The sequence below is a fragment of the Ornithodoros turicata genome, chromosome 1, assembly GCF_037126465.1.
Source record: "Ornithodoros turicata isolate Travis chromosome 1, ASM3712646v1, whole genome shotgun sequence".
Lineage (NCBI taxonomy): Eukaryota > Metazoa > Arthropoda > Arachnida > Ixodida > Argasidae > Ornithodoros > Ornithodoros turicata.
In genome coordinates, this window is record NC_088201.1 from 69,765,322 (window position 1) to 69,778,645 (window position 13,324).

General features: G+C 45.3%; 1 protein-coding gene across 2 annotated transcripts in view; it reads right to left on the reverse strand.

The window, feature by feature from the left end:
• Positions 1–288: 288 nt before the first annotated feature.
• Positions 289–13,324, reverse strand: part of LOC135400314 (serine/threonine-protein kinase MRCK beta-like) — a 41,848-nt gene continuing 28,812 nt past the window's right edge. For both annotated transcript variants that reach the window (XM_064632152.1, XM_064632145.1), the window contains exons 2-5: positions 9,540–9,797; positions 8,796–8,902; positions 4,554–4,674; positions 289–437 (exon numbers count right to left, since the gene is read on the reverse strand). In XM_064632152.1, the coding sequence (XP_064488222.1) occupies positions 372–437; positions 4,554–4,674; positions 8,796–8,902; positions 9,540–9,773 (528 nt within the window). In that variant the 5' untranslated portion in view covers positions 9,774–9,797 and the 3' untranslated portion in view covers positions 289–371. The remainder of the gene's footprint in view (positions 438–4,553; positions 4,675–8,795; positions 8,903–9,539; positions 9,798–13,324) is intronic.

Below are 13,324 nucleotides of genomic sequence, written 5' to 3' on the forward strand. Positions count from 1 at the left end.
TTGGTTTTGGTTTCGGTTTTGCAGGCGCGCGCTGCTCCTACCGTACAGTCCTCTCATGGTCAGCAAATGGTGCGAAATCCGGGCGCTACTGAATATGAAACGTCTGTACGGTAGGAGCAGCACCCGCCTGAAAGACAAGCCACAGACCAACGCCAGTTAAAATAGGCATGAGAAATACCGCATACGTTATTTCAAGCCCAATTGCCACACGTGCCACAAACCACTTGATTGTTTTGGTTCACTTGCAGAGTTTTTAATGATGTATAGTAGCACCTCGAGACACATCTCTAAGCGGGACTGCAACAAACTCATTTAATAAACTAAAAGAATGGTAACATTTCTCGACACTGTCGAAGCAACTGTCGCAGTTTTCAGTTTCGTTGAATCTTGCTGAGCAGATCGTCGTACATACGTGACAGCTTGGAGTTTTCTTCCTCCTGAGAAAAAACAAAGTGAGACGGAATCAAGTGCTGTACTTCACCACCACAGCAGTCCTACAACCTCCAGCCTAGCCTAATCTTTTTTTTTAGTACAAGTTTGGTACAAGGGCATTCGCAAAAGCTACTCACACTTCGTGCCCTTACTAAACAGAAGGCAAGATTGACATATTAATCAGGGCCGTTAGGAAATTCGGCCAGGGCTTGACAAAAACTACGAAAGCCACTGCTGTCCAAGGCTTCCTTCTCCTCAGCACGTTGCCGTTAACCCCTTGGGACTAGCGACTCGGGCCGTGGTGGTGCTTCTCACCACACATCACTAAAGTCACGGGATTGGGGAAAGTAACGCCCACGACCTACTACTATACTACAGACCAGGACATCCGCAAAGCTCCCAGCACCGGGGTACGAAGGGAGTTGCCTCAGGACAGGAGCCGCCGATATTTCGAACAGAGACTGTTCTTCTTCTGGACACCGTCCTCATTATTGGCATGGTATTTAAAGGGTTGGATATGACGTGTTAAAGGTTCGTGCGAATTGTGGGTCAACAGCCCGGAGGGAGGAAAGGGTCCGTACGGGCTTCTAGGGCTGGAGTGAATGGCCGCTTTGTTAAAATGTGGAGGAGATTATGTGAACGAAGTGATCTTGGCTCCAGACCGGTTACAGAAATGGAAGGTTCACGTGCACAGGGAAGAAAATGGGACAGGAGGCTGGAATGTGCAGGCATTCCGAAAGATAAGGAGGTTAGTGGTTACGTGGGGAAAAATTCCAGAGCGAGCAAAGCCTTTTATTTTATTTTATTTATTTATTTATTTTTGTTAAGATTCGGAATACAAAGTTGTGGCATGCAATAAAGGAAGCAAAAAGCACTGGCCATGCAGAACATAACAGATGATAAAGGGGATAGAATGGAAAGGTCTGATCATATTTTACTTGTGAAGTGTTTCTAGGGTGCCTTGTGATTTGTTGATACCGAACGGGTGAAGAGCGTTGAACTTGTATATGAGATAAGACAAGATAAGACGTCTGTCACGCGTGGATCTGAACCCGGTTTCCAGAACATATCGTTTGATCTTGTCAAAGTTCTAACCAGGAACGTTAAAGTGTTCGGCGACTGCTTTGGTGAGTTTGTTGGACGTGTCGGCTCTGTGTCCGCTAAGGCGGTCCATTTTTTGGCCGCTTTCACCAATGTATTGCATAGAGCAGTCGCCGCATTCAATGCAGTATATGACATTGGAGCTTGTGCATGTGAATGCGTGGTTAACGGGGTGGGTGTAATTGCTAGCAGTGCTTTTGATGGAGTTAGCGTGTTGAACGTGCTTGCATGTTTTGCAGCGCGGGAGGTCGCAGGGACGTGTTCCAGAGTACTGGGTGTTCGTTTTGCAAAGTTTGGCAATTGACCAAAGAGTGTGCTAGGTTTTTTGCGCGTCGGTATGTCACCTGTATTGGATGGGTGAATATATTGCTAAGTCGGTCACTGCTTTGGAGGAGGGGCTCGTGCTTCCGTAGAATGGCTTTGATGTTTAGAAGTGCGTTCGAATATCTTGTGATGAAGCTTATTTGGCATGTGTCAGGATCTTTTCGGTGTTCCAGAACCTCGTTTCGATGAAGTGCCTTGCGACGGAATTCGGTTAGGAGGGAGTCTGGATAGTCCCTTCGGGGAAGTGTGCTGCAGAGTTCGTCAAGCTTCTCAGCATAATCTGTGTCGTTTGAACAAATTCTGCGCAGTCTTGCACTCTGCCCATTAGGAATTCCAAGCTTACAGTGACGCGGGTGGTGACTCTTGCATTGAAGGTATTGTTGTTTGTCAGTTGGCTCTTTTTACAGGGTTGTGGTGAGGTTGCCGTTGTCTAGTGAGATTGTGGTGTCGAGAAAGTTGATTGAGTGAGTTGAGTGTTGGTGATGTGAACTTTATAGTGCTATGCGCGGTGTTCAGTATGTCTACGGACTTTTCAAATTCCTGTTCTCCGTGTTCCCATATTGTCAAGTATGTCATCGATGCATCGAAGGTACATAGTGGGTTTTAATGCAAGGGCGCTGTGAAGTTTGTTTTCTAGGAACCCCATGAAGATATTTGAGTACGCGGGTGCAACTGGTTTCTCCATAGTTGTGCCGTGTACTTGTAGGTAGTATTCGCCATTGAACTCGAAGTAGTTCAGTTTAAGGACCAAGTCCATTTGAGCGAGGATGGTTTCCGTGTCTTTTCTGGTGTTTGGTGTAGAAAGGGTATTGCAGAGGGCTGTGATTCCGTCGTTGTATGGGATGTTAATATATAGAGATGTCACATCTAGCGTGGCGAGTATTGTGTCCCTACCAAATGTGCGTGTGTTGTTTATATCTCTGATATTCTAGAAACCGGGTTCAGATCCACTCGTGACAGACGTGATATGGAGTCTTATCTCATATACAAGTTAACGCTCTTCACCCGTTCAGTATCAACAAATCACAAGGCACCCTAAAAACACTTCACAAATAAAATATGATCAGACCTTTCCCTTCTACCCTCGTTATCATCTGTTATGTTCTGCATGACTACTGCTTTTTGCTTTCTTTATTGTATGCCACAACTTCGTATTCCGAATCTTAACAAAAATAATTAAATGAAATAAAAGGCTTTGCTCGCTCTGGAATTTTTCCCCACGTAACCACTAACCTCCTTATCTTTCGGAATGCCTGCCAATTCCTGAGTGCTGTCCCATTTTCTTCGCCGTGCACGTGAACCTTCCATTTCTCCTCCACACTCTTAACAAAGCGGCCATTCACTCCAGCTGCAGAAGCCCGTACGGACCCTTTCTTCCCTCCGTGCTGTTGACCCACAATTCGCATGAACCTTTAACACGTCATATCTAACCCTTTAAATATCATGCCAATGATCAGGACGGTGCCCAGAAGAAGAACAGTCTCTGTTCGAAATATCGGCGGCTCCTGTCCTGAGGCAACTCCCTTCGTACTCCTCCACCGGTTCGCTGGATTTCTACCCATCTACAGCACCGGGGTAGTGGTTCTAGCAATCGCACTGCGCTATGGGATTTGGCGCTAGTTAGCATTATTCATTACCACGTGATTTGCCGCGGCAATGTACGATGGGCTGTGTTGACAACGACGAAGGTGTACGGCAGAGGGTAGACCATGCTTAGCAAGAGCCCAGTAGCCCTGTGTAGCAGACGAACGACGGTGTCAATGATGGTAGTAGTGCACACGTCATTTCCTCTCCCCAATAATGCTATGTGGCGCTTGCAGCGGTCACTAGCGCGTAACTAACCCGTGACCCGACTCTCCCATAGGTGGTTGCCATTTGTCCAAGTCTCTAGTACAGAGTAGGTCGTGGTAACGCCACCCTTTCGCTTTCCCGCCTCGACCTTGGAGCAACAACGGCGAGACCGCAGCATGGGTTGGCATGCTACAGCCGCCGTTGTTGCTTGAAGGTCGCCGCGGCAAAGATCAGAGTATGGCGATACTTTACTGTAAAACTGCACTCTTAAGACAAAGCTTCACCACATAGCACGATGTAGGCCAACCATTGTACCGAGTGCGGGGCGTACGCCTTTTTGTGACAATTAACATTTCTGCATAAGTGTCACAAAAAAGGCGTACGCCTCCCGTTTTCAACAAATCAGGTGAGAGAACGATGTCACCCGGGATCATAGCTGGCTAGGAGCATGCTATGTGGTGAAGTTCATTTTAAAAGGTGTGTATAAAAGCGAGGCGCCCCAGGATGCAAACCAACCCCCCTGTTCCCCACTCCTTCCTGCTGTCCTGTCTCCATCTGTCCACGTATGTACGCCGCTCATAGCCGCAGTTGCTTCGCGGCGCTAACATGGAATAAAAAAAAACTCGTAATTGAGGAACAGCCTGCCATCAGAGTGGGAGGGCGTGACGCGAAAGGGGAACAGGAAATGCAGAAACGCTTCGTTTCGGCATGAGAACCATTACTTTCCACGATGAAGGGAGGCCCCCGAATTTAAGAAAATTTTGGTCAGTTCCTCGTGACACAGCCTGTCTGCCTCAGAAATCTGGGCAAGGTTTCGTGTAACATGCAAATAAATACTAGAAGAAACCCTGCGCTTGCCAGAAGCCTCAATTATAAAGCCAAGCCTTCTCGAGCAGTATGGTTACCTTCTCTTCCAGTTGCTTCTCCAGGATGTTTAGCTTCAAATGAAGTTTCTTCAACAGAGCCTCACCCGCACTAGTTTGTCTGTCCATTGTTTCTCGGACACTCCTTAGCTCTTGCGTTGCCCTAGTCACAGAAACGCATGTTGAGGGTGTCGAAATCTCGCTTCATGAGACAAAATTTATTAAGTACAATTGTGAGACGCTACAGTGGTCTGCCCACAGTAAATGTAACAACCAATTCTGGTAGTTACCTACAGGCGTGCATAGGCGAAATCTAGAGCAGTTTCTTCTCTCCCATCTGAGTTTACATGGCCAAGAAATACTTCGATAAAGCAGTCTTAAATTCATGAGGGTATGGGAGCGATCTAATATTCAGGGGAAGCACTAGTGCTTAGCAATGTGGCAGATGAACGAGCAGATTAAGCACTGTGTGTACATTGTGACAGTACCCTAACTCCACCTTGATGTATGATCCAGCCCCGGAGAGATGAACATTGCTGTATTTAACGTATCTGCGCTTTAATAGTCTATTATGAAAATACGAGGCTAGAGAGAATGTTGGAGTTTCAGAGCGGAAATCCCGTACGAAAATTCGGGAATCAAATTGGAATCGGGTCCGGATCCGGATGTCTGATCCAGTTTGATTCCTAAATTGGCCCGGATCACTGATCAGCGAGTGATAAAATTTTGATGAAGCTGTATTCAAAATGTTGTCTAATAGACGCGCAACTTGTCCGCAAAAACGGCACCACTGCTACTCTCAACTTTATAACGGATATAAAAATAACACCCTGCATATAGGGTGGAATGTAATACAATAATCGGGCGGTTCACTAGAACAGTGGCCACATACTTTGGCCACCCTCACATAACACGTATCACTGTCAAGAGGGCTTGGTAGATTGTGGACAACGGCGAGGTTTTCAGTCTTCGGTAAATATTCGTGACTTAAAGGTGGGTGACCTAACGCAGTGCTGTTCCCTTCGGTATGGTGACCGCTTCGGCAGGATTCTAAGCATTTAAAGCGGCCTTCATAGTTGTTAGATTGTTCGCTGTGCAATACCGTCGATTTTTCAATCGTCCCGTCCTGAGTTTGAACGCCAATATCAAATATCTACATATGGCTGCTCTATGTAGTTACATGAGAAGCATCATGTACAATAGTATATTGCCCAGACTCTGCCCTAAAAGTACTACGGTACGGTACGGTACGGTAAATGTAGGATAAGTCTATCATCTCTACAAAAGGTATCACAGCCAACAAGTTAAAATCGCCGTTTGGAGCCGACAAAGTCGGCGGGCTAGCTTGGTACAGTTCACAGCCCCTTTAAGCGATGTCGGCTTCAACAACAATAACAAAAATTGTATAAATTCGCAAATTTGAAATATAAAATTTTGCCAGAATGTAGACATACATGATACTAAAATATGACCACAATAGAAAGAAACCGCATTTAGAAGAAAGGGCTGCTCGAGAGAAACCCAAAAAGTCCAAATACAGCCCACGGGCCCACATGAACAGGCTCGTCAGGACCCCAAAGTCGAGACAAAGTGATTGAGACAGCTACAGTAGCGCTGAAGAAGATTAACGGCAGAGGCGAATTCGTCTGCTGGTACGCATAGCGAGCCCTTACCCTCTTGAATAAATGAATAAAAACTTGTATTTCTTTCACTGAAATCCCGCAAAGGAATCGGATTATCGACGTTTTCATGTAAAACACTACTACGGCTGGGACACGACTCAGCCCGCCCCATTTTTTCTTTCTTTAGTACCGTTGTATTTCGCACATCCGCCCTTCGCCTGACGCAGAGCTGTTGACAAGTCGCATTGCTCGCGCGCTATATCTGACGTCAAAGCACTCCAGGAGGAGATGGGAGATATCAGGGCCGTTGCGTACTCTCCGCGTTGAGCGTACTCTTCTAAAGTAATTTCCTGAAGAAATTGATTGATTGATTGAAGAAATGCGCGCTTCTCCAAGGCAACGTTTTGCGTAACAGTTCCTCAAGGTCGTTTGTTCATGTCTCCCATAAAAAAAATATATGTTAGAGGTGCCCTCGAACTGTTCGAGCTGGTCATATAAAACAGGGTGTCGAACCGAACCCGTAGCGAAATTTTCATGACACTGTTGAACCCGAACCGGAGCAGAACCGGAAAAAAATAGCTGTTCCCAACGAAACGGTTCGGACATAAAGAAATCAGCAGAAGAGTTCAAGCGCCTCTCAATCCCCGAACGAGGATACATTGGTATCCATATCATGGATCTCACAAAGTTTGATGATTTCTTTAGCACGCCGAAGCGCAATTGTCCTTGTGGGCCCCGCGGCTAGTCGCTAGTGCACCACGCTCACGCTACGGCGCCGTAGCGAGTTTGCTTCAGAGAGGAGGCGCCACGCAGATCCTTGTCAAACGCTGGGATTCCAAGCAAACGCAAAAACAAGCCGTTCTCTGCAAGCAACTGCTGTGTTTTCTGAAAAGTGAGTCTCCTGCCATCGTCCACCGAATGGGATAGGCGGGTTGTGTAGCTCTATAGGAAAAATCGGCGACTAAGCAAGCGCCCAACATCTTCCATTACAGGTGAGCAGTTAAAATTTAACGAGTCAGAAACATGAGATGTGCAGGAGCATACGCAGAACGGTGCCTGTATGATTGGTGGTGGTTTGAAAAATAAATGTAGTCTTGCTTACTGGTAGTGCAATTGTGTCGTGACACATTCCCTTTGTGTTGTGGATTAACTGGTACACTGATCTGACCTCGCCAGAACATGGCTGTCTGTCTGATTTTCAACATGCGTCGGTACGGTTTCAGATCGATTAACATTGCGAATGTAGTGTGCCGGATGGGTACGGTGGTCTACAGCGTGTCCCACAAAACGCGTCATTGAACTATAATAAAAAACTACACGGCCTAGAATCATGCGGTCAACGGCATTTGTTCTCACTAGGTTTCTGCCACCTCCTGATGTGAATGTCATGTAACGTAAGTTTACTTATGTAAATTTTTGCGAACTGAACTCGGAAATTTGCAGTGTAAAGACGACTTGTGTACCCCATCAATATGAAGAGCGTGCCGAATTTACTCAAATTACATTGAGTAGCTATCCTATCGGAAAAAAAATAGCCGAACATCATACTGTACGGAGATCCCAGAGGATAGAGCGTGACCAATTTTTCAGCGCAATCGTTGTCAGTCGGACGAAAGGAGGTTGGAAACGGCAGCCCACGCCGGCATCGTTGAAAGAGATAACACGGACATGACTTATCGCGTCCGGCTTCGGCTGAGATCATGCCTTCCCTCTCCTAATTTCAGAAACTGTGACATTTTCTGCTATCACTCTGTGGGCTAGCTTTGAAATCTGCTTTCGTCGGACTGACAGCAATTGCGCTCAACAAGTCCTCGTGCGTTATGCTCGGGTGCTCCGAAAAGCAAGATGTTCGGCTATATTTTTTTTCTTCTTTTTTTCGATGCTATAGCTCCTGAATATCCCTCTCAAGTGTCATGCATTTGAGTAAATTCGGCACGGTCTTCATACTGGTGGGCTAAAAAAGTTACCTTTACTTGGCAAATTTCCGAGTTCCGATTGCAAAAATTTACATAATTAAACTTACGTTGCATGGCATTTATATCGGGAGGTGGCTAAAACTTAGTAAGGACAAATGCCGTGGACCGCATGATTCTAGGTGACGTAGTTTTTATTATAACTCGGTGACACGCTTTCTGAGACACCCTGCATGTAAAATAGTGTCCATCTTATTTCGCTTTCTTAAGTGTGTCCTGCTGGCACTGTGCGTGTGAAAAAAGTGATTTGGGGAACAGAGAGTAGCACGACTTCCAATCTTTTCCCCCATTATTTCTTCTTCCGAATTTACATCTAATCCAGCTTGGACGCATTTCTAAGTGCTCATCCATCCTCCTTTCTCTCGCTAAAGGGAGTACGAGGCCACTAAAAACGTGGATACAGCCAACAGCAGTAAGCTATCAGCCACGCATTTCCTTATCAAAGCGGCTTTATGTGAGATATAAAAGGGAGGCATTGAACCGGTTCGCGAACCGGTTCAATTTTTGGCGCGACCGAACCGGAACTCAAGCGGAACGACATCCAAGCAACTCGAACCCGCATATATTATTTATTACATATTATATATAATATATATTATTTACATATATATATTATTATACCCGTATTTTTTTTCGGTAAGACACCCCGATTTAAAACTAGACTCAGAAGAAAAGGAAACAGTTCATACATGTCAATGGATTCCTCAGCTATACTTGTGAGCATTCTGATGATGTTGTCTTTTTTCTGCAGCATTATCGTGGCTTCGTTCAACTGCTGCATCATTCGTGTCTCGTCCTGTTGGAACAAAGAGCAGAAGGCTTCTAGCAGCAATGCAATACAGAGCAGCATCAAAATTGGCATCTACCGGGTTGTTCAAAAGCAACACCTCTTTCATTTTGCCAGTTATATCATTGGCTTTTTCATGTCGCCCGTGAAGGTGCACAAATGCAGCTTCCGCCCCTCTTCCACCTACTGAAATTTGGAGTAAACATCAGTGAGGAATCAGCCACGACTGCAATATATATTTTGGAACCTCTGGTAACTACTATTGTACACTTTTTCATTTCAAGTTTGGGGATTCACGTAGGCCTATAGTTCCCAACAAACCCGCACAAGCAAGAATTGGAACGACCTGTACCAGACTTCTGAGAATAGAAATAGGATGAAGGCAAGCTGGTCGTGGAGGAAAAAACCGAAATGATAAGTGCGTGCGTGTGCGCTCCCTTTCCGTTAGTACGTCTCGGTTTTACGCTATGACCGGACTTCTGCCATTTGTGTAACACTGGAAGGTGGAACTCATCGTGGTTGTTCATCGTCATTCAGAGTGTGGTCGGTCAAGTAAACCTCTTCCTACTTATTCGAACAGCTCCATGTTCCTATACAGCGGGGATGTTATTCGTGGGGTTCTTTTCCAAGCAGAGTCATCACGTACCTTCTCTTTCTCCTGTGAAAGCTTAGCCACAGTGTCCCTCAGGCGCTGTCTCTCATTGGCAGCGTCATCACATTTACACGACACCTCTTCAAAAGCTCTAAGTAGCTTGTGACAGATGCTGTCTTGGTAATCCAAGTAGTGCCGCATTTGCATTTTCTTTTCCGACCAATCCTCCTCTTTCTCGAGCTGCCGTACCCGGTGCATTTTCTCTCGAAACGTCAGCGCGTTCTCCATATCCTCTTCGGAAAAAATTTGTTCCTGCAAAAAAGAAAAAGGAAGAATTTGTGCGGAATTATTCTGAGAGTACTTTTTCTGAACATGGTATTTTTCTGGTAAGCGCAGCACACGTTCATTCATACAATCGCAACAATTTCAGGGGACAAATACTATTAGTTTGGTACTCGTCACTGCCTGGTACCGTTTGATCGCCTCAGAGACTCTCCCCCCGATATGCCTACATATTCAGTACACTGGTCGCTGCACGGACACGCAGCATTGGCTCTTAGTCGCACTACAGAATGACAAAATGTTACACGCTGTCTTTTCTCTTCTACCTTAAAAGTACTATGAAAGCGGTTGAGCTGGAATCTCAGAAAATTCATCCCTTCGATAGCGCGGGCCCTTAGTGTTCTCACGTCACGATTTCCGCCCCAGTTGTGCCATATACATCTGAGAAAATGAAAATTGAAAATCACTGTTTCGTAGGCGATTCCCAACAGGCGTCGCCTCGAGCCGTCTCACCTCAATTTTTCTAGCAAATAGGGGATATGCAAAGTTGTCCGGATATCCGGCGACGATGGACTTTGTCGGTCATGTTGGTTATGTCAAGTGGACGATGCAACACACACGTGAAATCTGAGCCGCACGAGGGGCCACGTTTACCCGCTTTGGACCATGACTAGGGTTGGGAGCCCGTTATCCAGCAATCTCGAGATATGAGAGAACTGATGTTCTGAGGCTGGAACAACACGGAAGGGACAATCACTAACTTTTCAGTGACTTTCATCTTTCATCATTAATCTCGGGATTTCAGCGTGTTCAGCGATTTCATGTACCGACATCGAGGGATTTCGCAGTGCCAAATCTCGGGATTTCGGGATTATAAATTGCGGCTTTTTTGACAACAATATTCGGTGGTACGAGCGAAAGGAAATAAACGGTGTCCAACCGACTTTTTGATTCAAGCGTCCCTTCCCGAAAAATATCATTTGCAGTCTGAAAATGAACCAACCTTATCGTGGCAAAGGGTGCGAAAAAACGCTAGGAATTTGCATGGAACGCCATGGAATACCAACTAGCCGAACGGTCTGTGTTATTCAACCTTTTCGTGCACGGCACATTATAACGAAGTTAGCTGCTGACACATGTGAATTACGCAAACCATAACGGAGAACCCTCAAGTAGCATACAACTCCCATGAAATCAGAAGGAGTCTTCCAATCCCACATCAAGAAATATTGCAGAATATATATATATATATTTTTCCTTACACCATTGGCTTTGCACTGGGCATTCAGTGGTTAGTCGCACACCCTGACGGGAGGAATCACGTGCTACGTGACACTTTGGGTTAAACAGGAAGCGACGTTCACATCTCAGAGCTGTAGACCAAGATTAACACGTGTGAACAGATGAATACAGTGCATCCCCTGTTGCTGGCACCACGAAGAAAAGATTTCGTCATGGCGCGATAGGCCATGATGACTCGCAGGAATCAGCTGCGCACCAGCGCTGTCATCGTTTTTTTTTTCCTGCAATGGACCCATTATGGCCACTCATTGAAGAAATGCGAACGTGTAATCACCACGGTACATACAGCTCTAGGTGAGAAATGGACCTTAAATGAACTTTCCTAATTTCTGTGTGATCATCATGATGCTGTTTGGCGTTGTCGAAATGTGTGATAACTGTATGTATTTCAAAATGATGTGTGTCATGAAACCTGATATGAGTTATTTTTCTCTCTTGTTGTCTGGTGTTGTTGCCCTTGGTGATTAGTATGGTTCGGTCAGGAAAAGCGAATGGCAATACAACGGTAACAAAGTGCACGAACGTAAACGTACCATGGCTAATTATGCACTGCATATTATTCATACTGCTGGCATCATCTCCGACGTCATTTATTTACAATCGTAATACGCGCAACGGATGGATGGTGCTGATGGTCTCTATCATGGCGTCATTCTGAAGGCACATGGGCCTATGAGAGTTACGCTACCTCTTTAGATATACCTTGTTCCCAGCCTGCGTACTGCTAATGCTGGCCCAATAGGACAGAAACGGCTGTCCAGTACTGGCATGGCGACGTTTGAACACTTTCAAACATATGCTATACGTTCAGCCAAAGATCTCTGGCTATATTTTGTCCTTACATACTTCACTGGCTTTGCACTGGGCTTTCAGTGGCGAGTCGCACACCCTGTCGGGAGGAATCACGTGCTACGTCACCTTCTGACGCCATCCATTCAAGCGCTCCCTGCCTGCGTAGTGCTGACGATGGCCCAATAAGGTAGAAACAGCTGTCCAGTACTGGCATGGCGACGTTTCAGCACTTTCAAACATATGCTATACGTGCAGCGAAAGAGCTCCGACTACTTTTGTTCGTCGCTAAAGGGAGCTGAATATCTCTTTTTGTTGTTTTGATCGTCAGGAATACGTACATTTGAAACGTCAATATACAGGGCGTCCCAGCTAACTGTGAGCATATTTTTTAAAAATATATATCACTTTTTCCAACATGGAATAAATTGCAATATAGCATATGCTGAAGGGCACTCCCTGGGAGGGCATTAGCAAAGTCCAAAGGCAATGTCTTAATTAACTTTCATTAATTAACTTTTTAATTATCAAAGCTACAAAGTTGTCCCAATGAGAACATCTGTTCCTTTCGGTCACCTGATATCATGGCCGTTTTCAGAACAAAATTCCGTTCGATAGGCCGCACGCGAAAAATTCGTGAAGGAACGCCATTTTTTCTTTATTTTGTTCATTGCGCTTTTTAGAAGAAGCGTCTTTCCTTCACCCCCAATGTGAAAGGGAGAAAGAACACACTATCGCCTCTCGCGTCCTGGAAAAAGATTCAAAGGAAACAGAAAATGCAACCCAAGATAAGGCCAGTTCCGATAGAGTCACCCGATACATTTGTTTTTGTTTTGTTTCCGCAAGTTAAAGCTCATCTTCGACGCATGAGGCGGCACTGTACTCCTTTCCCCTCTCACATTGCGGATGAAGGAAATACGCGTCTGCGAAGATGCGGAATGAACAAAATAAAGAAAAAAAATGGCGTTCCCTCACTAATTTTTTTGCTGGCGATCTATCGAACGAATTTTTGTTCTGAAAACGGCTACGATATCAGGTGACCGAAAGGAACAGATGTTCTCATTGGGACAACTTTGTAGCTTTTATAATTAAAAAGTTAAGTAATGAAAGTATATTAAGACATTGCCTTTGGACTTTGCTAATGCCCCTTCTAGAGAGTGTCCTTCAGCATATGCTATATTGTAATTGATTTCATCTTGGAAAAAGTGTTATATATATTTTAAAGAAAATATGTTCACAGTGAGCTGGGACACCCTGTATATATATAAGGACACCAGACCAGGCAGGTTCTACATGCTTCCAAAAATTCACAAACCCCGAAACCCAGGCCGCCCAATAGTGTCATGCAATGGGACTGCTACCGAGAAAATATGTAGCTTTGTTGACTACCTACTGAACGATATACCGCCGCAACTGCCTTCACAAACCATTTTCTCGAATTACTAACAGGGTGTGAACGTTCCCCT